Source organism: Acanthisitta chloris, unplaced genomic scaffold (genome assembly GCF_000695815.1).
Source record: "Acanthisitta chloris isolate BGI_N310 unplaced genomic scaffold, ASM69581v1 scaffold24011, whole genome shotgun sequence".
Taxonomy (NCBI): Eukaryota; Metazoa; Chordata; class Aves; order Passeriformes; family Acanthisittidae; genus Acanthisitta; species Acanthisitta chloris.
This window is the reverse complement of record NW_008655781.1, coordinates 92,147-119,467: the sequence shown is the minus strand read 5'-3', so window position 1 is coordinate 119,467 and position 27,321 is coordinate 92,147. Positions and strand designations below refer to the sequence as shown.

The following is a 27,321-nucleotide window of genomic DNA, read 5'->3' as shown; positions in this document are numbered from 1 at the left end:
TAAGCAAATATGCATAAAGTTATGATAGTTTTGTAGTGTTGACATATTGCTCATCACTATATTACTGGTGTATTATGAAGACATGAATCCTGTCCAAGAGTCCCAAATGTGATCCAAACTTTAGAAGATAAACTCTTTTCTGTGTTGCTGTTATGCCAAAACACCCGTTGGTTTTTGTCTTCTGATTTTTGCTTTGCTTTAATGTATTATTTGGGTGGCTGCTGCTTTAAAGGGGTATTTAGACTCATGAGGAGAACAATGTCAGTTACAGTGCTACAAAGGGTTGTTAGACCACAGCAGTTCAGCTGTAGTTGCTGCCCTAGATAACTTCTGATATCACTGTGTAAATACTGACATTTATGTATGATGAATCACAGGAAATGCACAGTGCCTGCTTCTCGCACAAAAGAAATTGTGCTACGTGTTGGGTAGGTGCCTTAGAACAGACTCTCTGGTACAAGATTTGGGTAGGTATCTGTACGGAATATGAGAGGAATAAGAATTCTGGCTTTCCTGGTCTGATGGGCAGGAACAGCACAGATGCACTCTAGCTGTGAGAAGACAGAAAGCCTCTTTATCTGATGACAAATTGGTACTTCTATTATGATTTGGTGAATGTAGGACATTAAACTAGACCATACCGATAGACATATATGTGCTTATTAACTTTGTAGAGTCTCTCAAGCATTTCAAGAAGCCTAATTTTTCTGTGAGTGAACAGTGCTGGTTCTACTCCCTGGGTGCTTGCTTTTAATCACAGTAACTATCCATTTCACCTGAAAAATCAAATTTTAGCAAGATGCTTTGTGTACCCTAGTTCTTCTGTGAATGATTCACTTCAGCAATGCTAATCTTTGTCTCAGCTCCAGCTTATAGTAGTTTGTCACTGAAGCAAATAAGTGCTTTTAGTTTGTTGGTGCTTTGTGGCTAGGCTTTTTTTTAAATGAGCACTAGTTAGTGCTCCCCTGCTGCTCGGAGCTGAAGTTCCCTCTCTCTGGCTCTCTGTGCAAGTGAATTACAGAACCATTTCTTTAACAGGTTTGCTGTCAGTCCTTTCTATCAACTGTGTGACTCCTGATGCTCTTCCAGAACTTCTCTATTAGTGTGAGTGTAGTAAGAGTCTAAATGTTTTGTTTTCTGAAGTCATTTCTGACTGCTTTAGTCATTGGACTAATTAATGAGCTTTTTGCACAGTAACTTAGTTTAGCCTCTTTACCTTGCAGCTGTTGAAGCAAGAAACAAGACATAATCATGGCTGACAACAGTACATTGGTGTCTGAGACCGGGAGGAGCCTCCTGGCTGAGTCTTCTGTCCTTGACTCAAAAATTACAGAAACCTCCAAAGACAATGTGTTCCCTAGGTCTCTTTTGGATGTTGAAGGTAATGGGGGATGCTTATTTTAAGGCTGTTTTGTAATAGTGATTACTTCGTAGGTATTTGAGTTTTGAAAAACCAAAAATGCTTTGCTGAACTCTGGAATTGTATATAAGGCAGCCAGAATTGATCTGGGATCCCTTCATCAGCAGAGGGAGTGTCTTGACTTTTTTAACTCATCTTGTTGTAAAAATTTGGGGTTACAGCCATGGAATTGAACAAGTCTTCTGTCTGATGTACAGAAAGCTGTCAGTTCCATTTGGTGCCTCTTCTGTGTAATAAATCATTCTAGGTGACATTTTGACACCAGTGTTTGGAAACCACAGCTGCTCTTACAGGTAGACCTCAAAGAGATTAATATTCTTGAGTTTAAAATCACAAACAAATCTTGAAATGAAATTAAAAAACAACAGCAGCAAAAGATCCTTTTGTTTTCCCGCAATGCAGTAGCCAAAATATAGTGGTGGTCTTCTGGTGCAAATGACATGAAGGCAACACTTGTACCCTCCTGCTAATATTTTGAAAGTTATTAATACATGGAGAAACAGAACAAGTTGTCTAACTTCAGTTTCTAGTAATTGCTCAGTTTCAGCAAGGAAGTAATGAACCTTGTCAGCTAGTAACACAGAAACTAGCAAATATACCAGCAGTCTTGTTTTCTAGCAAGTCTTGATATCTAATTCTCCCAGAAATATTAAGTCAGTAATTTTGTTTGGTTTGTTGGTTTTTTTTGTTTGTTTTGGTTGGTTGGGTGTTTTCCCCTTCCCTTCCTTTTTCATCCTGCCCCCACTCTTTTTTGCATGTTCTTGCTTTGACTGTAAGGTAACTGGTCATGAATAGCAGGATCTTGTTTCACCTAGAAACTTAGGCTCTAAGTCAACTAGGTTTGCCTTAATTCAAGGACATCTTGAGATAACACCTGATTTCAGGCTTGTTCTTGATAAATAAGGTATCTTGAAAGGATGCTGTGTGCCTGTATTCTTCTAGACAGTATTACTTGATTTAGACCTAACGTGGAGTTTTCTGTTAAAATACAAATACTATCCTTGTTTTTCTGTGAACAGAAGAAATGCCTCAAATAGAAACAAGAGTGGTTTTGGTTCAGGAAGCAGGGAAGCATGAGGATCTTCTGAAAGCTTTGGAGGTATGTGGGTCTCAGATAAAACAGTCCCTGAAATGACATGTTATGCCTTCAGACTTCTAGTAACCAATTTGCTTCTATACTAAAATTCTCCTCTTCCACAGACCATTAAGATAATGGAAGTACCTGTTATAAAGATAAAGGAAACTAGTCCTGATAAATCAGAAGAAAAACTAATAAAAAGTATTATTCTTATGGTATGTCATGCAATTAAGCACAAGTAATTGCATGCAGCATGTTGTACTTCACTGGGACTGAGATGTGCACACGCTTGAATTTAGATTAATTTGGCATAATGGTCACAGTATAAACTAATGCTCCTGTTGGTGTCACAGCTTGTCAAAACTGGCACTTTTTACAAACACTTTCTTAGATACGGAGGTAATATCTGCAGCTCTTGCCTTGTGGTGTTTTCTAACAGGGGATAGAAATATCAATGGACACATCCAGCTGCATGCTCATATCAGGCAACACATAAGTTTTTGCTATGAACTGACTTCGTAATTGTCAATTTGCTTCTCTTTCAATTGAAAGCTGCATTTCAGCTAAAGTGCAATAAATGGTTTATTGATGTGAAAAACATAAAAAATAATGTTTGGAACTAATGATTGAAATCAGAATAGATGATATTTTTAGAGCTCTTAAGTATATGAAGCATTGAACAAAACTGATTTCTGTTCTCTAGCTCTTACACAGCACAGAGCTTGCTGTTGCAAGCTGGATGCTACTTCTTAGTAGCATCCCTAAGAACCTGAAGCTGTTATGACAGTCTGAAATTTCATTTATCTTTTAAGCTTAGGTTTGTGTTTTTTCACCCAACCTGTTGATATTTCCAAATATTATTATTATCAGTGTGAACTGATATGTAAACTATGAAAGCAACTAGAATTCTGATTCTTCAGAAGCAGGAATTGCTTAAACATTTAAGACATTCAGCAGTTCATAGCTATTCTTATGCTAGAGAACAGTGTGTTACATCCAGCTTTCACAAATCCTGAGTCTGTCTCTGAAATCTGACTCAATCATTTTCCTAATGGTCCAAAATAAAAATCAGTTGGATTTTGTCACTAGTGCAAGTATGTTGCCTGAGTAATGCTTTCCCCTTCATCCCTGTACATCAAGGAAATTAAAGTGCCCTACATAAAGACTGACACGTTAGAAGAGCTTGGAGATTCTGATTCCCCAGAATTTGAGACTGTCTTTGTCGTATCAGACTTTGAAAATTCCATCTTCACCAACCTCTGCAAGGCTGACTGCCGTGTCATCGGCCCTCCAGTTGTACTGCACTGTGCACAGAAAGGAGAGGTATGTGCTTGAGGTGAAACCAGCTCAGTGGTTCTCTGCTGCAGTGAGTTCTAAATATTAAGGGTTCCAAATAATCTCTCTCTTGCTTTTCCAATCACTCATAAATGTCTTTAGCAATAGAATTTTAAAGAAAAGCAAGTTTCTATTATTGTGTTAGAATATTGCATGTAGTGAGAAAGCACAGGCAGGCAGTGGTAAGGCTGTAACTGCTGCTGCAGTAGTTGTGAGAGTTGTTGACTACCAGTTGGGATTGTGCCATTAGGAAAGGTATTATGCAAATGAGGCTCCAGCAGGCACTTTATATGTCCAAAGGTTGTCATGTGGTGCAGATGGACTGGGGAGGAAATAAAAGGATGGAGTGCTGCCTGTGGAACTTAAGGATGCTCTAGTTACTTTATCAGGATGCTGGCAGGCCTGAAGCTGAGGTGCAACTAAATACGCACACTTGGACTAGTGTGTCGTGCATTTTTTAGTACTAGAAATAACACTACTGTATTAAAGGTGATGTGACAACTTTAATGGGAGCAGTGTGCTGCTGTCTAATAAGCTTTCTTCTTATTTTCAGCCTTTACCTTTCTCCTGTCGTCCACTGTACTGTGCAAGTATGTTGAACTTGGTGCTGTGCTTTACAGGATTCAGAAAGAAGGATGAATTAGTAAGACTTTTTTTATTTCTTTGACTTGGTAAAACTATCTTAAGCTCGTTTTCAAGATATTCTTCTGTTCTTCTGGGTTTAACCATGACTAGAGTTTGTATGGGAATAATGAATTGTTTGTTCTTCTGTTTTGTTGCATGTCCTGGGGCAGTGATATTTGAGGACAACCATTTACTTGTCCAAGTCATTTTATCTGTGTCATTTTTGGTCACTTTTTGAGTGACATTAAACAGCCCTAATTCAGTAGGGCTTAAAGATTGGTAGATTGAGGCTTCAGATAAGATGTTTACTGGGAGTGTCCTTTTTTTTGTACAGGCAGTAGTGTGGCCAAGTAAAGCTTTGTAGCTCTGTTCAGAGCATTTGCAGGCATGATATCTTGCTGCCATGCTGCCTTGCTATCATGCTATAGGACTTTAGTCCTGGTATATCTAGGAATGAAGTGGTTTGATACTCCAGCACTTTGCTTTTCCATTTCAGTGAGGTAGCTGGCACCTAATTTCCCTATTAGACACCTGTGAATCAACAACATGGCTCCACATCTTCATTTGGGGAAAAACATCCCAGAGCATAAGCCTTTCAGTGTTAGGATTAGTTAGGTTTACATCTGCTAGGTTTGATCTAATAGGTTCAAATTGGACAAATAGTAATGTTAGGTAAATTCTTGCAAGTGACCCTTCAGGTAGAATTCACTAAATCAGTGAGGAGAAGGTGCTTCAAATCTATTGTGCATGAAAAGGTGAAGGCATGATAGGTGATACTGCTGAGAGCACTGGTGGTTTGGATAGTCTTTGTCAAGCTAAGCAGCAAGGCTATATTAAATGTTAAAAATAATGGTTCTTTGATGTATCAGTTCTGTCTTCTATAGATGTGAGCAAGATGTTTTAAGAACAAATCGGAGTATTTCTATTCCCAGACATGTAATGTTACTCTCTGTAGCTTGCTTCATAAACTGCCTTTGTACTGCTGTCACTCTTCACTGTAAACTTCAAAAGATAGACTGAAAGCTTATTTCATCTTTATTTTTCAGGTGAAACTAGTGACCTTGGTTCATCATATGGGTGGAATTATTCGAAGGGACTTCAGCTCAAAAGTTACACATCTGGTGGCTAACTCAACACATGGAGACAAATTCAGAGTATGTAAGCTTGAGTTGGTACTTCATGGGAACTCTTGTAATTTGGTTTTTGTAGATTAAGTTTGTTATACTTCAGCTCACAGGTTGCTTTTTATTCCTGTCCAACAACAATTAGTTGTAATAGTGAGTTTATCTCCATCTGGTGTTGAGCTTTGGCATGTTTTTGTTTCTGTTTGAGACCTAAATAATATAAATTGCCTGAATGCAGTGGTTTTGAAAGAGACTCATAAACAACAAGATTCAGAATGTTCAGGTACTGATCTTACTAGTACTTCAGACATTGCCAAGCAAGTGTTTATCTATCCACACCTGCTTTTTTCGTCTGTCCTAACAAACTTTGAGGTAACTCGCATAAAACTTCAGTACTCAATTTATGTGCATCTTCTTTTAAAAATTATTAACTTGTTACACATAAAGATTCAAATCTTCCTTTAAGTATAAACGAGCATCTTGTTGGTTGTTGATTTTTTTTTTTGGTTTGTTTTCTGACACCAAAAGGGAATCCTTCAGGACATGTATGTTCAGTTTAGAAATAAATGAAAGTTTATAGGTTTTTGTACTATTTAATATGACGTAACAATATCTAAGCCCCTTGACTCTCCCTTGTTTGAATTGTTAGTAGGCTGCAGCTTTTTTTCGAGTCTCTTTTTAATCATCCAGTTGGGAGAGAAGTCCTACTTTCTGTTCAAAAACTCCTTTCTGCCAACTCAAAGGGGAAAAAGTAGGAAAACTTTGCAATCTCTCATGCAGTCATGGCAGTTACCTTTGGGATGGTCACTTTCTCTTTGATGAAAGCAGGCTGGGATGTTTGTCTTCATACAAAGTATCAAAGGCAGAATAAAGATTCTGTATTCCACTGGAATAGAGATTCGACTTCGTGGTTTTGAGAGTGATGAAGGATATCAGACTAACAATAGCTATTTTGACACTTGCTCAAAAGTGCACCGTTTTGATCTGATCCTCCTAGTCACTGAATTCATGTGTTCTGACTCTAGAGAGATGCAGTTGGATATGATTCTTGAAGGAATACATTAACTTTTTGCAGTATCTGTCTTGAAAAGTAAAAGGAGGGTTACAAATTTTTCTTGATATGGGAAAGATTTAAATGGAAACATTTGGTATAACTTATGCTTTTTCTGTTTTATAGATTGCTGTAAGTCTTGGTACTCCTATTGTGAAAGCTGAGTGGATTTATAAGGCTTGGGAGAAAAGGAATGAAATGTAGGTGTTTATTTTCCTTCAGCCTTAACCTTTTATCCTATTCACCTGCAGTGTTAAGCTTCTGCTTAAATAGTGACATAGCACTGATTTAGTGACCTTTTGTGCACCTTTTTTTTTTTTTTCAGTGATTTCTGTGCAGCTGATGATGACTTCAGAAATCAGTTCAAGGTTCCTCCCTTCCAGGATTGCATGTTAAGTTTCCTGGGATTCTCTGATGATGAGAAAGCTAACATGGAAGAAATGACAGAAATGCAAGGTGGTTGTTTATGAAAATTGTTTTGTGGGAAGAATGGAGTGGAGTTTATGATAGGTATCACAAAACTATCAAGTGAGATACTGGTTTCCAACAATAATACTCTTTACTCTTGCTAATTTGCCTTTTCTTTTTATCTAGGAGGACATTATTTGCCAGTTGGTGATGAAAGGTGTACCCACTTAGTGGTTGAAGAAAGTACTGTAAAAGATCTTCCATTTGAACCTCTAAAAAAACTTTATGTTGTAAAGCAAGAGGTTAGTGCTGAAAATCCTTGAAAGAATGTTTTCATATAGTACTTGGTATGTGAGAGACATTTTTTCAGACCAAGTCACATGTTTGCATATAGCCTATAAACTGTGTGACTATTATATATTATTTAACTTTGTGTGAAGCTCTGTAATGTGTTCTTAATGTGTGTTTTCCTTTTTTCTCTAGTGGTTTTGGGGAAGCATTCAAATGGATGCCAGAGCTGGAGAGTCCATGTATTTGTTTGAGAAGGTATGTTGAAATCTCACACAATGCACAGCATTTATTTGGAGGTTAAATTAGCATGCACAGTAGTACGTGTGAGGGCAGAGATCAGATGTTTTAAAGCAGTATTTCAGTTCCAGATAATCCATTATGAATTTCATACATAGAATGCTAATTTGGAAAAAACTTTATTTTGCTTCCCAAAGGTTGTATTTTTAGTCAAATATTGGAAAAAATTTTGCTTCCCAAAGGTTGTATTTTTTGTCAAACAAAACACTGCTGTGGTTTTCAGTTTTAAAAGGGGGGAAAAAACAGCTTTACCCATTTTCCCTCTACTTCCCTAAGAAATACCCCTTGTGTGCTGATCCCTGCAATTAACTTGCCTTTACACTGAGTTGAACTGGACACAGTGAGTAAAAGGACTAAACTAAGCTTATTTTGCTTCCCAAAGGTTGTATTTTTTGTCAAACAAAACACTGCTGTGGTTTTCAGTTTTAAAAGGGGGGAAAAAACAGCTTTACCCATTTTCCCTCTACTTCCCTAAGAAATACCCCTTGTGTGCTGATCCCTGCAATTAACTTGCCTTTACACTGAGTTGAACTGGACACAGTGAGTAAAAGGACTAAACTAAGCTTTTTTTTTTCACTACAGTCAGAGAGTCCTGGCCTGAAGAAGTCTGTGTCACTGCTTTCCCTGAGTACCCCAAACAGTAATCGCAAAAGGCGCCGCTTGAAAGAGACTCTTGCACAACTGACCAGGGAAACAGACATGTCCCCATTCCCTCCTCGGAAACGCCCCTCAGCTGAACATTCACTTTCCATTGGCTCCTTGCTGGATATTTCCAACACTCCAGAGTCAAGCACTACCAATGGAGGTAGAGCTAAGAACTTCCATTCAGACATACTCGCGGTGTTTAAGAGCTCTCTTGCATACAAGTGGAAATGGTAGGGGTAGGGAAGTCTTACAGGTTTTGGTACAGATTGATTAAGTAATTCCAGGCTTTTGCCTTTTCAAAATGTGCAAAAAGAGTTGAAGTGTTCAGACAGAGGCCAGGCTTCCTCTAGTTGTCACAGGAAGCATGTTCAAATCTGAAGGAAAAGACAGGGAGTTGATATATGGGAAGTACAGTACAGTGTTACTCCAAAATGGTTCTAATGCTCTGCTGACTGTAGCAAATACCCAACACAGTCAACAGTAAATAACCTAAAATACTCTACAGTAGGATACTTGGAGGAAGGAGGATAAAGATTCTTTACTAAAGGAATTAAAAGGAAAATTCCTTCACAGCCTACTCCTAGGTCTTTGAGATGCTCTGTTAAAGTAACATGATTTGTGCCAGCAAACTGTCATGTCTAAAATTTCACAAGAATGTCAATTAGCAACAGGTTTTGAGCAAATTGGCAAAGGAATTCTAATATGTCTGCACGTGGTTCTTGTGGAAGAGAACTGCAGAATTCTGGATTAGTCTGAAGCTAATACCCCAGTTTCATCATTCAGAGAAGGTATCTGGAGTTACTACTGCTTTAAAAAGTCAAAATCAAATAACTCTGAGGCACAACCTGTAAGTGATAATTCAGAAGGCATTCAGGAAGGATCAGCCTTTTTTAGATGATGCTAGTGCTTTTGTTACTCCTGGTATGAAATTTTCTTCTAATGCAACAGCAACAGACAGTCTCAGAATGTGCTGTTTGTAAACAACAGGAAAGGTACTTACTTCACAGTAACTGTGACAGTAATGAACTTTGATCTCAGAATAAGTCAGTGCAGGTCTCTTAAGGTCCAATACCAAGTATTTAAAACTCATGGACCTTGGCTTTAGCTTTAAGAGAAGTGACTTCCTTGTCCCTCCTCTTCCCCCAATAGGATGAAAAGTGTTGCATGCAAGGACTGATTTTAATAGCTGGTTTTGAGCTACACGCCTAATGCAGGGATGGAGGGCAGCTGAGAGATAGTTGTTTACACGGCAAAGTGCAAGTAGGAAAGTACTTTTGTACATAGTGTATGGCTAAATAATGTTCAGCACCTAATCCTTGCTTCCTACTAAACATAACAGGGTCAAGTCATTGACCTGTCCGTAAATTGCTTACTAGTTTGAGACTAATTTTGAGGAATAATATATTATTGTTGTTCTATAATTAGGCTGTAATAAAGAAAGCCATTTTCTAGAAAGAGCCCTGATAACTAAAAGGCTATTTTGTAGGTTATTCTATAAAAAAAACCCCAAACTTATTTTCACTTAAAAATTCTGATGTGTATTTTTCTTGTCTTTGAGGGTAAGCTTTTTTTAGGAACTCTGTTGTAATAAAGCTCTATTTTCTTTTGGGAATATCTCTTCATCAGAAACACCAAAATCCTGTGCAAGGCCTTCCAAAAACTCTACTCCTCTTCCACTAAAGCAGTCTGCGAGGTGGCAGGTTGCAAAGGAATTGTATCAAACAGAAAGTAACTATGTTGATATTCTAACAACAATCATTCAGGTAAGCTGGTTTGAAGGCAAGAACAGGTCAATTGTAATAAGATATCAATTATAATTTTCAGCTTGTGATCTGGAGGTTTTGAGGGCTTGGGTGCATCACAGGTTCATAGCAAGATGACAGTGTAAGCAGTCACATGTAATTTTACTGACATATAAAGATGTTTAATGTCTGTAATGGTTGGAAAACACAATTTCTAATCTGGGATCTGCAGTTGAATTGCAATGTGTAGGGACATTGCAAGTGCCAGGAAAATAAGATCTTTGTGACACAGATATTTTAGATATTAGTGAATAGAGATTGCAGAGGGGAAAGCTTTGGTTTTGTATCTTTGGTTTTGTATTATTATTCCAAGAAGAGCAGAACAGCAAACAACTTACAGGAAGAGCTTAATTTCTTGAAAATTTATTTCCATTGCAGCTGATTATCTGCTTAAAGAATCAACCAAGATGTGTGTGAGTAGAAAAGAAAGTGAAAGGAAGTTATGCTGTAGAGATGCATCGAACTAAATGTTTGTGTCTTCAAACTACTCTTCTATAACCCACTCTGGCTAAATGGGAGTGTCTCAAGCTTGTGACTGAAGGAAAATATGATCTGGAAGGAAGAGAACTGTTCCTTTTATAACTATTTCCAGCACAATGTTTTGGCAGTTGGAAAGATATTAACCTTTTTTCTTTTAATTCATCAGTTATTTAAGGTTCCGCTGGAGAAGGAAGGACAACTTGGGGGCCCAATTCTTGCTCAGGAAGAGATAAAGACCATATTTGGCAGCATTCCAGATATTCTTGATGTGCACACTAAAATCAAGGCAAGCTGTAACTTGTTCCCTGCAGGGGAAGATCTCATAGAGACTTGGAATCTTTTCTTATGCTTTCAGTTGCATCTGCAGGATAGGTATAGATTTGTCCTGCTGCTGTTGCATACTATTCAACCTATGGAATTGTGTGCAAATCCAAAATATGCTTGAATATATAACAGTTATAAATATTTGAAGTCTGAGTATTGTGCATGTAATTTATATTGCTATTCATGATCTGGCTTCTCCTTTCCCTGTTCTAATATCTTTGTGTAGGAGGTTTTCTGTCACTGATACAAAACCGGTCAAAAGGGCCACTGGTATCAATCAATAATAGTCTGACTCCTAAGTGCTTATGACATGTGTTTCTTTTAAAGCTGTAAGCAAGGACTCTTGGAAGGATAGCTAAAACTACCAACCCATTAAACTATCTCATACAACTATCTCGCTCTGAAGCAGCTGACCTAGTGGTACTGAGGGCTAACAGAAGCTGATTACAGTTCCCTATGAGACTGTTTTTTGAGGCTTTCTTTATATTTTGATTTGTATTGCAAGTGCTCTCTGAAGCCATCTCACAATAGACGCATGTCTATCAACCAATGATGCACGTCTTCCTCAAATATCACTTCACAAAATCTCTTTCAAATAATGGCACGTGTCTGATTCTGGCTGAATTTCATGGCAGGGTTTTTAAAATAGAGGGACTTGCAGACTGCCTGCAACTCAGTGATTTGTTTGTATATTTTTTTGTTTTTTTTCCCAGTTGCTGGGACCTAGTCTAGTTAATCACACTGGATACTGATGTGTACCCGCATCAGAGATGAAAGTAGGACATGTGTGTCCATGGGTTGAGTAGGATTCACCTGCAGCATGCAGTGTAGGGAGTGTTGCTTAGATGTGTTTTCCTTCATTTCTGGTGTAATAAAGAAAAGAACAGTGGCAGCAGCAAACCAATATTAATAGTGAATTCCTTTTCACTTGAAGTGAATCCTCAACCTTCAGCTGTGTCCTCCTGTCCCTATTATTAGCTGATGGTGAATAAGCTTGATCCTCATCAAGCTGATACAGGCTTAACTGCTTGGTGTCACTTTCCTTGACACCCTGGCATAGCAAGTGAGGGGAATCTATGCTAGTTCTATTTCAATCCTATCTTACGGACTTAAGAGTCCTAGATTAGTTGTGCACTCTTAGTTAGAATTGGTTCAACTGTCTTCTTTGTATCCTTTTTTAATATTCCTTTGGAATATGTTCTGTAGTGTATTGGATGCAGTAGTGTCATCTTGTTGCACAGTTGGCTAGTGCTGATACACTGCCAGGCTCTACTGGCATGGATTTAGAACTACATATTCAGTAAGCCAGAGGTCTCTTGCTTTCAGTCCTTAGTAGATTGGAGGGGCTGACTGTGAAATTGTATCTCTTGCTTTCAGTCCTTAGTAGATTGTACAATTTCACAGTCAGCCCCTCCAGCTTTTAGGATTGTCTGTTTTGTCAGCATGGAAACAAAACTAATTATAAGTATTTGGCAAAACACTGATCCCATTTAACACCTTTATTGTACTTCATGCTCAGCTTGTTTTCTCCCTCCCCCATCCCTACATCTCTTCTAGGAGGACCTGGAAGATCTTATGATAAATTGGACTGAAAGCAAAAGTATTGGTGATATCATTCTTAAATATGTAAGTTCCTGTTTCATTTTTTATGCATAGAACTATTTTGCCTTACTATCTTGCCTTACAAACAAGGAGCTAACAAAGACAAGCAAAGCATTACTGAGAAAGAACTCAAATTTGTATAATTTTATTTTTTGTTCAGATTTTTCAGTTGAGCTAGATGATATAATTCATGTACAAGTTTCAGTGTGTGTCTCTGTCCACTGGTATGAGGGAGCAAAACTCCAAATACCTACAGTTTGAGAACTAATTTGAAACACTACAGACATACTTTTTACTCAGACATTAAAAGGTCCTTCCTGTACCCTTAGCTATCTATTGCTTCGGATAAATAGTATAGAACTAGGAAAATAACTTTTCACAGAAGCTTATTGTCTTCTTTCTTCAAGAATTGAAATGTGCAAGTGAGTAAGGACTCAAATGTGCAAGTGTTTTTCTGATTACAGAATATGTAGAACAGGAAAGCTAGGTCTGGGACTGCAATGCATGCTAACATAAGTAGTCCACTATGTATCTTGTGCTTTTGCTGACCTGATGATTTTGAGGCAAATAGTATGTTGTCATTCAGAAGTTTTCACTCTAAGGTATTGCTTCTGGTGGTTTGGTGTCTTTTAAAGGTGATTGCAGTGACTACAAAAAATAGCTGTCTGAAATTTCCAAAGTTCTCACCAAAAGCCTCTTGCTAGGTGAGAATCTGCCTTCTACTTGAGCTGCTCAGCAGCTTCTAAGATTCACATGTATGCTGGATGCTTCTGAGAGCAGTCTGCATTTAATCAGTGGTATTGAGTCTTGGGCGCCTGGCACAGAAAAATGTCTTAACTTGTTCTGTGAACACGTGTGGGTTTACAACACGTTTTTCATTATTCTGTATTGAAATGTGTCTTTGAGCAGCTTTGTGTGGCTCAGGACATATGAACATATGTACAAATGCTGCATGATATGTAAAGCAGAGCCCTAACAGTTGTTTCTTGCAGTCAAAAGACTTGGTGAAAACATACCCTCCGTTTGTGAATTTCTTCGAAATGAGCAAGGAGACTATTACGAGATGTGAAAAACAGAAGCCAAGGTTTCATGCCTTCCTAAAGGTAAGTGTCTGCAGAACTAAGTCTGTGAGTAGAACATGGAGACTATTACCATGTACTACTTAATGCAGTAGACAGACGAATGTGAAATTTTGGAAGCTTGAAGGAGTATGTACATCTCTTGGTGAGACAGAAGTAGAAAGGATTTGAACTTGTGTGCCTCAAGCTTCTCATAAGACTCCTTTTTAAGAGGCCTGAATTCCTCTTCTGTCATACAGCTTTCAAGGTCACTTGATCATATGCATTTGTTGCTGGTAAAAGGTCCTCCCAAATGCATGTTTTCTCTTTTCTGTAAAGATAATTAGAGCTGCTGCTTTGACTGGTCCTACTCCCTGTGTGTGAAAGACTTGTTTCTGAAGTAGCTTTTATCTCTCTTTGGGCAGCTGTGACGCTCCTGAGAGGTAGAATATCTCAATGTTCTTCTGACTAATGATAGGAGTCTAACAGTGGAGATCTAACAGGAAGATGATCTTCAAAGAAAGTTGTCTGAAGATGAGTCTTAAGACTCTTGAGTTCTTCAGATATGTATGCACAGTTGATTAATAGTGCAGTGGAGATTTAACTCTTGTATATCCAACAAGTTTCTCAAGTAGTGAAGGAATCAAACTGAGAGATTTCAGCTTGTTTTCTGAGGTACTAGGAATTACATCAAAGTACTGATATGTAAAAGATAGGGGATGAATAAGAGCACAGGCCATCCCCTGTCTGACTCCACATAAACTGGAATTAGGACTGAGGGGTTGATAACATGAACAGTTTAAAAGTAGATGTTCTGAGAATATCAATCACTGTGCGGTTCTGAATAGAATGTGTTTTTTAACATGATCTGTTAATGACTATCTGTGGTGAACAATTCTCAAACTTGTACAGCAATTCTACTTTCAAGGAAGACTTTTTTTCTACTCTCTTGCTTTTGTGTGTGTATGTAAAAAAAAAAAAAAAGAAGCTTTCTTTCCCTTCTGCCCATTCTTTTCCCCAGATAAACCAAGGCAAACCCGAATGTGGCCGCCAGAGTCTGGCTGAACTCCTTATCCGTCCTGTTCAAAGGCTGCCGAGTGTTGCTCTACTGCTAAATGGTAACTTAGTGATACAATTTTTATTCGTTTGTCTTTCAAGGTGTGTTAAAACCAAGATAATGTCTACTCTTTGTCACCATTAGGAACAGCTTTTCTCATATAAAACAAGGGTGATTCGGGGTGCTAATCATGCTTACTGGCAGTCAGTGAGACCAACCAGTAAAGTCACACTTTTGACTAAATGTATTGGTCATATATTTGTATGCATGTTACAGGTAGAGGAAAAGTTTGCACTGAAAACAGTTCTGTCTCTTCAAACAAGAATATAATTGAGATTCAAATGAAACTAATGTAAACTAGAGAGCAATTTGTATTGGCAAGGCTTACAGTTAATGTGTTCTACCTGGTATCAACCACTTACTGCAATAATGAGTATATTTACTAAAAATAATAAAAATCCATACCATCACCTTTTGCTTCAGGTAGAAAAAGACTTTTATACTTGTCTCTGTGCTTCAACATTTTTTTTTAATAGTGTAAGGGTTTGGTTTTTGTGTTGTGTGTGTGTTTTTTCTTAATGAGATGCCTGGACAATTGCTACTCAGCCTAGTTCCCCACTTGGTCAGAGTTTGGACTCCAGGATAGATGTGATTTCTTCAGTCATCTTATCTGCCTTTACAGTTTAAACTTGAATTTTTCATATTTCTTTTCAGGCAGTTGTAATGTGTGTGGAGTTTTTATTTGTTTTTTCTTTAATTGCAGATATTAAGAAGCATACAGCAGAAGAGAACCCAGATAAAATAACTCTAGAGAGAGCTATTGAATCATTAAAGGAAGTGATGACGTAAGTCACGCTCATTCTATGAAACCACCTGTTATACATTTAGTTCTCTCTTCCTTCTAAATTGCTCTGTGTTTTGTTGCCACAAGTAACAGTAAGTAAACATAACTTTGTGTTCATCAGCCTCCCTTGTACCTGAACCTCTGTTGACGCCCTGCCTCAGCAGGAGCTGAACATCCCAAGTCCTCTGTTCTATTCCAGCTTTTTTTTCCTATCTCCTCCAGAATGGAAGAGATGTGTTCTGCATTTAAATCTTACTTCTATGCATATATCCACTGAAAGGACATACTATTGGTGGGAGATTAGTTTCTCTTCTGGTCCTATATTAGCTACTCTTGGCACTGTTCCATGAGTTAATTAGCTTAAAGCTGAAGTTTAGTTTGTAAGTCTCACCTCTTTTGAAGTGTGGTGTCTGTCTCCAGCAATGAGACCTCCTGTATTAACTGGGTAAATTTTTGTCCAGCTTTAACAACAACAAGTTTTAAATTGTAATTATTCTTGCATCTGCTTTGTAGTGAGCTGCATTCCTGACCTGGGGGCATAAAATGCAGCTGTAAAGAATTGCATTGTGTCAGTCTCTAGTTCAAAATCTTACAGGGCAGTGGAGGGGAATTCTATATTAACTGTATGGTTGTCAGCTACTGATAACATGACAAGTTTATTGTTCCAGGTTTGAAATTTCCCATGTACTTACATCTGGTATTTGGATATTTCATTGGGCAAGTGTGGCAAGTGCTGCTGTGTAAATTGTATCCCTGAATGTTCAGCTTTATTGTTTTTGTATATCTTAAATGCAGTGCATTCATTTACTGTTGCTTGATATTGAAATAAATACCATGTGCTTCCTTTAGACATATTAATGAAGACAAAAGAAAAACAGAGGCACAAAGGCAGTTCTTTGACGTTGTCTATGAAGTTGATGGATGTCCAGTAAGTAATTCCTCTGAAGCTGCAGATCTGTGAAAAAACTGCACTAGTTTGCTCCATTTGCAAAAGTGTGTGAGGTTACAATGCGATGGTGCTGGTTAAAACAGATTTCCAGTGGTAAGCTGTAAGCAAGAGTAATCCAGTCCTTGAACTAAATGCTTAATGAGCTTTTTGCTTGTGTCACTTAGGCAAATCTCTTGTCCTCTCACCGAAGCTTAGTTCATCGTTTGGAAACTGTAGCACTTGGTGATGATTTTTTTTTCTCTTTCTGTTCAATGACTGCCTAGAGGTAAGACAATGATATATGTACATCTCATGAACTGAATTATAAAAGACTTGACACTATGAATATAAACAAGTAAATTTTAAGGAGTTTAAAGCAGAGAGTTTTAAGTCATGGATTGCTGATAGCTCAACACATGCTGATGTTGCCTTTCCATTAACTATTGTGTAAGTGAACACTAGTAGCTAGTCACTTCAGGGGAGTTGAGATGTGTTAATGTAGCCTTTAATGTCTTGTGGCCAGAGCAAAAATATAAAAGCAGCTTAATGTGTTAGAGAAGAAATGTTTATCTGAATAGCACTTTGAGTAGGATGGAAAAGTCCTTGGCTCAGCAGGTCCTTTTAAAGTTTAGCTGTATTTAATGGGAGTAATAGTAGAACTCTGAGATAGATCTGTCTGTGCTTAGGCTACCAAAAAAAAATTTCACATTAAATGCCTTAGACTAAAAAAAATGAGAACTAGAGGGAAAAGTAATCTAACAGTTTTGGAGACTTATGTAGAGAAATTGAAGTTGTAAAGGACACTTTACTGCTGTAGACAGCAACCACTATTTCCACAAAGAAGACTGTCTTCATGGAAGACCAACTCTCAAATAATCCAAAATTAGTGCTGTCTTAAGAACCATTTGGTGACAAAAACCTAGTGGCGAACACTTCCTGAGAGTCAAGCTGACTCGCCTTCATCACTTCTTGTAAAGGAAGTAAAGGAAAATTAAAGACACTTTTAAACAAACTTCTTGGCTTGTCTCTTGTGCAAGATACAAGGAACTGAAGATACTTTGCTTTTAAAAATTCCATGTGAGATACCTGTGTGTTAATATTAAAGTAAAAACTGACTGACCAACCTGCACTACAAAGCCCACTTGATGGCTGCTTGCAGCAAAGGACATTTCCAGGATGTAACAGATCACAGACTAAGTTGGTTTGTGTATGCAGACATTGCTGCTTCTGTTTAAATCTAAACTACATTGTGATAGATTCCAAATGGCCCTGGTTGGTTATGCAGGGTAAAATTGAGGTCTCTAATGCAAAGTTACTTCCCTTCTGATGTTTCTTAATTGATTTTATATTTAGGTAAGTCTATCGATGCAAAGTAACAAATATTTCTGGACCACTTGAACTGCAGATCATGAATAATGAGATAAGTGAATTCCTAAAAGACTTATATGGTAAATAGTATAAAAATAGTCTAAAATATTTTTCTGTAGCAAAGTTTTCTGTGCCTTCCTGTACAGCAGAAGGTAAAAGAACAGCAAGGAAAGGAAATGAAAGCAAGAGATCTTTTAACTTTAACTTTCTCTTCTATTTAACTGCAGATTGCAAGGAAACGGCATAAAGTTATTGGAGCTTTCAAGAGTCCACATGGCCATACAAGGCCTCCTGCATCTCTCAAGCATGTTGTTCTCATGCCTCTCTCCCAGATCAAGAAAGTCCTCGACATCAGGGAGACAGAAGGTCTGTGTTTGAAGTGCTCTGGAGGCTAATGAAAACTTCATCCATGAAGGATGAAGCTCTGCTGTTGGGGGATAGAGTGCTAAGGTGTATTTGTTGTATGGTATGTTAGGTATGTGATTTTTAGTACAAGCTTCTGCTTGGAGCTTTGCGTGAGCCTTAGAATAGCTTGCATTGACACCTTTTGGCTTTTCAAGAATCACTGCAGGATACTGAATTTGGCAGAACTACAGATGTCATTAGCATAAGCCAACCAAATGACACTTGACAGTTCTGGATTTACAAAACAAAAAACCAAACTTGAATCCAGAGCATTAGACTGGCCAGAGACAAGTGCTGTTGGTGTGAAACCAAATTTTCATTTAACTGGTGATGATAATGCTCAGGAGGAGCTGTGATTGGCATATTCGAAGAAAAATTGAGATGACTAAATTTCTCTAGCTGCTTTGCCATACTGGGGATTTTGCTGAAGTGATGCATTGCTACAGCAGCAGGAGTCATGCTACAATGCTGCTCCGGCCTTGATAGTGAGTTCTTTAGAAGTCTAGTCAGACCAATTTCTAAATTTATATCCTAGAAGGATAGATTTGCTGTTCCACTGTAGGCAGTGGTATGCACATCATGTGTTCTGCGTTGTTCTCTGAAGCACCTGCACATAGAAACTCAATTAAAATAAAGAAATGGCAAAGAGAGTAGGTAGTGAACATGAGGCTGACTAGTCTGCTGTCTGTAGTAGGCAGATTATTTGGTGAATAATCAGCTGTTGCATGAACAGCTGATTGCAGCCTCTTGATGAAGGCTGTGGGCAGAACTCTGTGCTCTTGCACGTGATACAACAGCTATGGTGTAAATAAAGACATTGCACCAAATCATATTGTCTGCAAGTCTAGCTCCTTGGCAGATGGAGGGTTAACCCTTCTGAAGGTTCCTCCCTAAATTCTGAGAACTTATTATTCTTTGTATTAACTCCTTGCCTTTGGGTTTTTTGTTTTTGTTTTTTTCATAAACTGTAGATTGCCAGAAAGCTTTTGCCTTAGTCGTGCGCCCACCTACAGAGCTCAACAACAAGCTGCTCAGCTTCCAGATGACAGCTGAAGAACCTTGCAAGGAGGACTGGTTGAAGATGTTGTGTCGGCACGTGGCTAACACTATTTGTAAAGCAGATGCAGTAAGTACTCTGGAACCGTGTTGCTGATTGGGAATATTTCTCTCCTTTTGGCTTGAAGCACATGAAGCTAAAGAATTTGTTAATAGTGGATGTGCTTGAGGTGAAGTAGAGCAGAAAACATTTGTTAGCACATCTGAATGTGAGTGGTTAAAAGATGGGAAAGGAAACATCCTGGAAGTTAGTTTCTACGGAAGCTAACAAGTACTTAAAAATTAAGAATTATACCCTTTCAACATCACAAATTAATTATAAATAATTTTAACTCTGCACTGTAGATCTAGTGAGAATTGTGTTCAGTTAGCTGCTTTCACAGCTGTTTCAATTTACAATCCCAGTAATGAATCATTTGGTTTGGTTGAATTCTGTGTTAGGTTGAGTTCTTTATTCTATACCTTATCTGCATGAGCACAGTAATGTAAGGGACATGAATTATCTTCTTCCTCTAGACAGGAACCTACAACCTTAAAACAAAGCAATGAAATCAAGGAGGCATGGGCCTCCTCATGTTTTCAGAAGCTCAGTGTGTGGGCTTTCCACAGCCAGAAAACCACTAATTTGAAGAGTAGATGCTCTCCAATTAGGGCAAGAGGCTTTCAGCTAATGTTTTAATTATGTAAAAGTCTATGCATATCAGTCATGTAAATTTGCTGAAAATGTGTAGCACATATAGCTGAAACTATTTGGTTTAAACTAGAAATGCTTTATGTTCTGCAGTGTACTCTTACAGCTTGTTATTGGAGAGGTAATTAAGTAATGAAAATAGCATCTTAGTTTTATTTTTTCTGCCTTGTGATCTAAGGATTTAGTAATAAGAGACTTGGCTTTGTGGTTTTCCTTCCGTTTTAGGTGGTGAGCAGGAAAAGTGCTTATTTGGAAGTGTTAATTTACTTTAATATGTCTGTTGCCTATCTTCAGTCTCTTGTGCTACATATAACTTGATTTTTTTTAAAAGGAATTAGATCTTTGTGTATTAAATGTATCATTCCCCCTTGCCCCAAGACATTCAGAATCATATGCTGACAAATTGTAACCTCTTATGCTGAATCCCATTACTTATAATTTCTGTAACTACTGCTTTGTACCAACTATATAATACTTCTTTCTTGCTGATTTAAATGTCAAATTGAGCTTTAATTTAAGCACTTTTGCCTGATTTTTCGAGAGCTGTGTAGCATCATGTGAGTGAGATGACATTGACTTTGCCACCTGGTGGCAGCAAAGGCTTTGACTACTCTTTGTTAGACCCTGGGAATAGCCGTACAGCTGCTGTCTGGGGTCCTTTAGAAATTTATTTAGTGTAAACTCTCTTTTCTCAAAATAAAGACAAAGCAGCAAAAGCAATCACCCCGCAGCTTCCCACTCTCATGGGTGCTACCTCCAATCCCCCAAGTTGTGTAAGTGGGTAGCCAGAGATTGCTTTGCATGTGCCAGTGTTTAGGAATGAGGCATGAAAAACCCCCAAACTTGTGGCTATTCTGCAACATCTATTGGGCTTAAGATGAAAGATTTAGTCTTGATGTTTGACAGCTAGAGCTATCAAGATTTTGCTTCAGAAGTGTGCTAGATGTGTCAGTGAAACAAGGTAGTGTTTATCTTGGAAAATCCCTAGGGATGCTTCAGAACTTAATGCCTTTAATTTGGTCAGCCTTGAACTTGAAACTAAATCAGGCAAACTGAATGTTAAAACTCCTGATGAAGTGGTTTCACAAGCTGATTGCACCAGCAGTTAATCTACTGAAATGGCTTGAAAACAAACAGCTGCTGAATTGTGTATTAGGAGTTAAATATGGTGGAATATGGCAATTAAAACCTTTAAATCTGACCTAATGAACTAGAAAATTAAGTTTTGGCAAGTGCTGATGTTTGGCCATTAAGACTATTTTTGTCTTCAGGAAAATCTCATTTATACTACTGATCCTGATTCAGTTGAAGTAAATACTAAAGATATGGACAGTACTTTAAGCAGAGCATCCAGGGCAATAAAGAAAACATCCAAGAAGGTAAGATGCTATAAAGACAGTGCTTTACAGTAAACCCCATTTTGATTGGGGAATTGTGCTGGTATTCCTGTTTCAGGTGTTTTGTAGTATTTACAGCAGTGACAGGAAAAACTTAATCTGAACTGAAACTCATAAGTATAAGCTCCTTAAAGAAGGTGGGGAGTTGTTTAAGGTTTTGGAATATCTGTCTATAGTCTTAAGTATTATGGTCATAAGTATTATATAGTAATTTTTGAGTCTGTTATGGAACTTATTCTGTTTAATACTTTGAATCTTATAAATATAATACAAAATTCAGAGCAACTTAAAGGGGGGAGGCTGACTGTGCAGGGTCAGGGGATGTGGGGAAGCCTAGTTGACTAGACCTTGCTTAAATTTCTCCCTGAATCATAGAATCATCAAGATTGGAAGAGACCAATTGTTAACCTGTCACTCTGCTGTAACCCCTAAACCATATCTTCCATTGCCAGATCTAGACACAGAATCTCTTCCCTCTTTTTCCCTTGCCATGTCGTCCTCATATTTGGACAGAATGAGAAGAGCAAGGATGATGGGGAGCCTTAGCTCAGATCACTTTCTGGATGTGGGTGTTTGGCTAGCTGTGACACTGTCATATTAACATTTGATACACATCCTACAGATGCTCACAGTTTGCTTGATAGCCTACGTTGTAGTACTTATTACAGCCTGATTTTTGTCAGTGTGTAACTGCTTGTCAAACTCCTCAGGTTACAAGAGCCTTTTCCTTCTCAAAAACACCAAAGAGAGCTCTTCGAAGGGCTTTAATGTCTCATAGTGCAACAGAAGGAAGAAGTCCCAGCTCAGCTAATGAGAGTTATATCGGCAGCCGACTAACGAGCACGTCGTCATTAGCGGTGAGTGATTTGGCTGTGCAGGCCAAATAAGTCACCTTTTTAAGATCAGTTATTTAATGTCTGGTGCTGATCTTACTTTAACAGTTTCAAGATCCACAGTGGGGAAAAAATTATTTTAATCTACATTCAGAGATGTATTATTTTCAAGAGCTGTTTAATGAGAAGCCTCACTTGCTGAAAATACAGAAAAATCTGTATGGACTAGAAACTGGGAGTTGTCTTGAACAATTAAGCTGAAAAACCTCCACCAATCTCTTTTACTAGGGATGGAATTGGTTTCTTTGACTGAGAGAGTGAGAAAGTTCCAACACTGTTTTATGTTTGTTCATGCTTTTGATTTTGAACACCACACAGAAATGTGGTATACAGCCCTGAATAGTATGGTGACTGTTTCAATCAAAGCGGTAAGATGACACACATCCTGTGAAACAAACTGGGAAGGAAGGGTAGAGAAATACAGATGAGGAAGCCTGCAAGCCTTTAAAAAGGCAAGGGAATTATCTCCTTGTATGTATAAGAGAACTTGGTAAAACAATATGTTGTTCTACATACTGCAACTCCTCTGCTGTGCCTGGCTGCCTGTTGCAGCTTTCTTCTGCTATATTAGGCCAAACTCAATTTCCCAGTAGTATTCAATTTTCCCAGACTAGTACAGTCTAGTAAAGCAGACTAGATTTGGAAGGATTTTTTAATCATCTTTGCTTTTATTCTAGTGTTTGAGTAAATCTATATGATGAGTAAACACCTACTTTCTAGCCTGTAGTTTGTAGGGCAGAAGGCCAAGAAAAGAGAATCCTGTTCATCATTTCTCCTACTGTCTGATAAGTCAATACCTTAATATGGAGGTAATTCAGTATGTTTGAGTGGCCATTAAATTGTACAACATAAAGATACTGCCCTGCTCTCCCACAAGAGAAAATATGAATTAATAAGGGAGGAAGTATCACAGTGGACTTTCTTGCTTTAGAGGAGCTAAAAAAAACCACCAGTGGGACTATAGCCCAGTTCTCTCTATTATGATTATGCCAACAATTGTTTCTGCATTGTAATTGTCTTCATTTTGATACAGCACTGTATCTCATTTCTCATGAACTTGCAAGTAATTTACTTTTCTCTTTGTGTGTATTTACTCCAGACAAAAATTCTTTTCCCCAAAATCATGGAAACTTATAGTCCTAAAAGTATTTTCCTGTTTCAGATTTTTTCCAGAGTTCTTGGACCTCTGTGGTAGTAAGCTGCAGCTTAGCAGCAGATCATGTGTTGTGTGTTTTTTAACCAATCCCACACACCACTGAACTTGCATAAAGCCTTTTTGGTTGAATGATAAGGTTGAGTGGAAAAGAGGTTTGGATTCCAGCCCATCAAGCTGGAATACCAGTGCAGTGGTTGAGTAGGAAACTAAAACTGCAGGAAACCTGTCTGGAGTCCATTAAGGTAGTCAAAGCTGTTATTCAGACATACTGTTTTATTTAAATGAGTCCTGGTCTGTGCTTATGTGAGACTCTTTTGGTGTAGGAAAGACTGTAGAGTAAAATTAACAATAAAGCCTGGATGCTTATTTTTTTCTTGCTTGGACTAACTCTTGAATCCCTTCCTAATTGTAGATTGCGCGTTCATCTTCTTCGTGTAGCCTAACTGGATCTGCCAAATGTGCTGCTAGTGTTCATCGCTCCAGTTCTGTGAATCGGAGCCCTCAAAATTCCAAGCCTCGACCTGTGCTGTGTCCTGGCTCTCCAAATACTCATCTTTCAAATGCTGTAGAAGAAAAAGCCTCATCCAACTTGCAAAGCTTAAATAGTCAGGCCTTGAACAGACCATACCCTACCCCTATTTGTACTACCACTTGCGCTGATGCTGGAGATAATGACCAGTAGAGTACTGAAAAGTTCTGTACATCAGATCCTGACTGAAGTGAGCAAAAAAAATCTTGATTCCCCTAAACTAAGTGAGCACAGTGCAGCTATCTAGCACCCTAGAGTCCACCAAGTGCTTTCAGTGGTGTTGGGTTCTTCTTTGCCCTGCTCTAATGCACAGGGTTGGAGTCAACACTCACGTGTGGTGTAGTTCTATTTCTGGTTCTGGGTGCAGAGTTAATTCTTTCACAAATCCTTTTAATTCTGTTTTTTCCCCGTGTTTTTTTTTTTGTTTCTTCAATTCTATGCAATTGAATTATTTATTGATTCAGCTCAGTTGTCCAAGTGGCCAAGTCCTCAGAGTTCTGAGTACTTTAGCAACTTGCTTGCAGGAAAGTCTTGAGCAGCTCATTTTACCTGTGGTTTTAGATTCTTGTTCACCTATCTGTAAATAGAAAAAAATATTTGGTATAAAATATTTGAGAATCTAATAAGAGCTGCTCTATAAAGAGTTTATGATGTCATTTTCAAATATTCCCTATGACTGCAAAGAGAAGACATGCCATAAACAGGCATAAAACTTCTCCATAGTGAAATGGTATATCCTTACCTGCCCAAAATATCCCTATTTCAAAGACTTCTGAAGCATGCAGGTGCACAAGCTGCTGAACTACCATGACTTGTTGATATGCTGAGAAGCTGGCTGTGCTGTAAAGAGCCACAGAAGATTGCTTGTGAAAGTATCTTGAGGTCTAATGTGAAAAGAATATAAAATCTCAGCTAATCCAAAGAGGTTTACTTTTAGTGCTACATACTGATGTGTTGGTTTCACTGTAATTTTAAGTTCCAGAAGCAGCTTATTCTCCCAGCATCAGGAAAGTCAGCTTTTTGCCTAATGTGTGCCCATCCAGGCACAGCTAAAGCAAGCTTTGACTAATCATTGTGATGTCTATTGCCTTCTGCAGCCAAGAAGACATGTGTTCAGCATCTCATTTGGGGCTCAAAGCTGATGATAACACAGAAAGTTGTAGGATGTGAGGGGAGCTCTGTTTTTCTAAGAGATTATCATAATGTATCTTGCCTTCAATTTGCAGGGAGATTATTATTTGCTAAAACAGTGATGCAAGATGTATGCTAATACTTGGTTAACAGCTACTCCTCAAAAACATGTTCTTGCATTCCAAATCTCTCAAGGCTGGTAACAAGGAAAAAAAAAAATCTTTCTTCTGCAATTTTTAAAGTATGTGTTTAACTTTTCTGTTCAAACTTTGGAAATGCTGAATCATTAATATCAAAAACTGCCAATCTTAAATATCTTTTGCACTCACTCATCCCTTGTATGATGTATCAAGGCTGAGAAATGACTACTGCACTATTGACATTATCTAATCAATGATCAAATAACTTTTTCCTCTTTTCCAACAGGGTATTCCTTCTCCTTCCCTGGTCAGTCTTCCCTCAGTCTTTGAAAAAAGGAGTCATACATTAAGCCGATCAACAACCCACTTGATATGAAGCAGGGTGAAAAGACACTGCTGTGTGGAAGTGACTGAGAAGATGCTGTGGCTGGTCACTGACCTGATACTGAAATTAATGGTACCTTAGTCATTAGCACTTAGCAATGATTAGCAAAGCATTAGATAACACTAAGTTAATCGCAAGAGGTTTTTTGTTGTGTTGAAGCAGATCAGCCAGTCAGTAGAATTCATTTAAACACAGTATTCCCTTGCACAAATTTACTTTCTTACTAACATAACAGGATTGTCTTCTTATATGGAAATTGGCCCGTATAGGCAATAAACTGGTTTGTCAGATCTTGAAAATGAAGATAAAGATCATATAATATACTACTAGTTTTGATGGCTCTTGTGCTTACCTAACTTCATCAATTGGCAGAGCACTGTTTGAACAGTGGATTTCTTAAATAGAGGTGCATTATGAAGTACCTGACCTTTCAAGTATGACAGTTAACCTGTTGTACAGCTGCTTATTCTAGGGATTTATAATTGTAGCTGTTTGTAAAGAAATAGAAATGTGTTTCTGTAATTCTGATCTCCTGCAGCCTCACTGTAACACAGTGGTGGGAACAGTAAGTTTAAAGGCTATGACGAGCTTTGACCACCAAAAATGATCAGCTGAATTCTTTGAAGTGCTTTGAAGTGGAAGTCTAGGGAAAAGAATTACACTCTCTTGTAGCAGGGCTGTTAAAAAAACAAACCCCCAAGCCCCACACCTTCCCCATTCTTGGTTAACAAATGATTATTTAATGCATGGGATTATTGGTGTGACATTGTAACTTGAGGGCCCAATTTTGGTGTGTCAAATGACAGCTGTAGTACTCCCAAGGCTTTCACCTGGCTTCCTCATGTATTTATGTCTTCCTTCAAAACCCTATGTTCACTTTCATCTCTGAACAGTTTGTACAATGCAATGCTATCTCAGGAACTATCTAAATATGTATATTTCTGCATTTCATTAACGGCTTATCTGTCTCCAGAAACAAGAGTTCACAACTTTTGGTTTCTTTTTAACCACCTGTGTTTTGTCTTGTATCTATGTGTAACTAGTGATGCTTCTGAATGTGTCAGACTGCACTGTTTTTTATCTCTTTTTGCCAATCTAAGCAATGTAAATAAACTGCTTAAAATAACACTGCTTCTGGCTTTGCTAAAGGGGCTTTTAGGAGAGAACTTTTTTATGTGGAAAGAAAAGCATTGTTGGGCTCCAGCCTACAACTGTGCTCTGATGACCTATGTAGTTATTCCTGATAAAGTATGCCATGTGGTAGGTTTGAATCTTTTTTGTTCTTTAATATATTCACTATTCTCCCATGGATATATGTATCCATAGTTTCGGGATTTTTTTTCCCCTTATCCATTCAAAATTTGAGCTAAAATATGCACTGACACTTACATAATAAAATGGCTCTAGAAAAAAAACCTATTCAATAAATACTATGCTAAACAATCAACAACAGTTCTTGGTGTCTGTTTTTTGGAAGGGCATCTTCAATCTGGTGACTGCCATGCAAACTTATGGTGATATCAGCCTGTCATTATTGCACTGCTGCTCTTCAATTTCCAAATTATTTGGATTTAGCTTCTTTACCAAGTTCAGAGTGCTGAGTCCTCCTGCTTTTCAGTACAAATTGAAGGAGGGGAAATTTAGGTTAGATATTAGGAACAAGTTTTTTCTTGTGAGAGTGGTGAGACAGTGGAACAGGTTGCCCGGGGAGGTAGTACATGCCCTGACCTTGGCAGTGTTCAAGGCCAGGTTGGATGAAGCCTTGAGCAACCTGATCTAGTGGGGAGGTGTCTCTGCCCAGG

General features: G+C 38.1%; 1 protein-coding gene across 1 annotated transcript; it reads left to right on the top strand.

The window, feature by feature from the left end:
* The first annotated feature begins 1,239 nt into the window (after nt 1-1,239).
* On the top strand, nt 1,240-25,510 carry ECT2 (epithelial cell transforming 2). The gene is given in 25 exon segments (XM_009084068.1): nt 1,240-1,381; nt 2,440-2,519; nt 2,621-2,713; nt 3,639-3,821; nt 4,387-4,476; nt 5,504-5,611; nt 6,759-6,832; nt 6,958-7,088; nt 7,227-7,342; nt 7,524-7,586; nt 8,211-8,433; nt 9,900-10,036; nt 10,722-10,841; nt 12,437-12,505; nt 13,474-13,584; nt 14,561-14,657; nt 15,360-15,441; nt 16,290-16,368; nt 16,554-16,620; nt 16,623-16,654; nt 17,964-18,102; nt 19,113-19,267; nt 21,160-21,267; nt 21,996-22,142; nt 25,421-25,510. Coding segments are annotated over 25 exon segments (2,724 nt in total). The 5' UTR covers nt 1,240-1,251.
* The last annotated feature ends 1,811 nt before the right edge of the window (nt 25,511-27,321 follow it).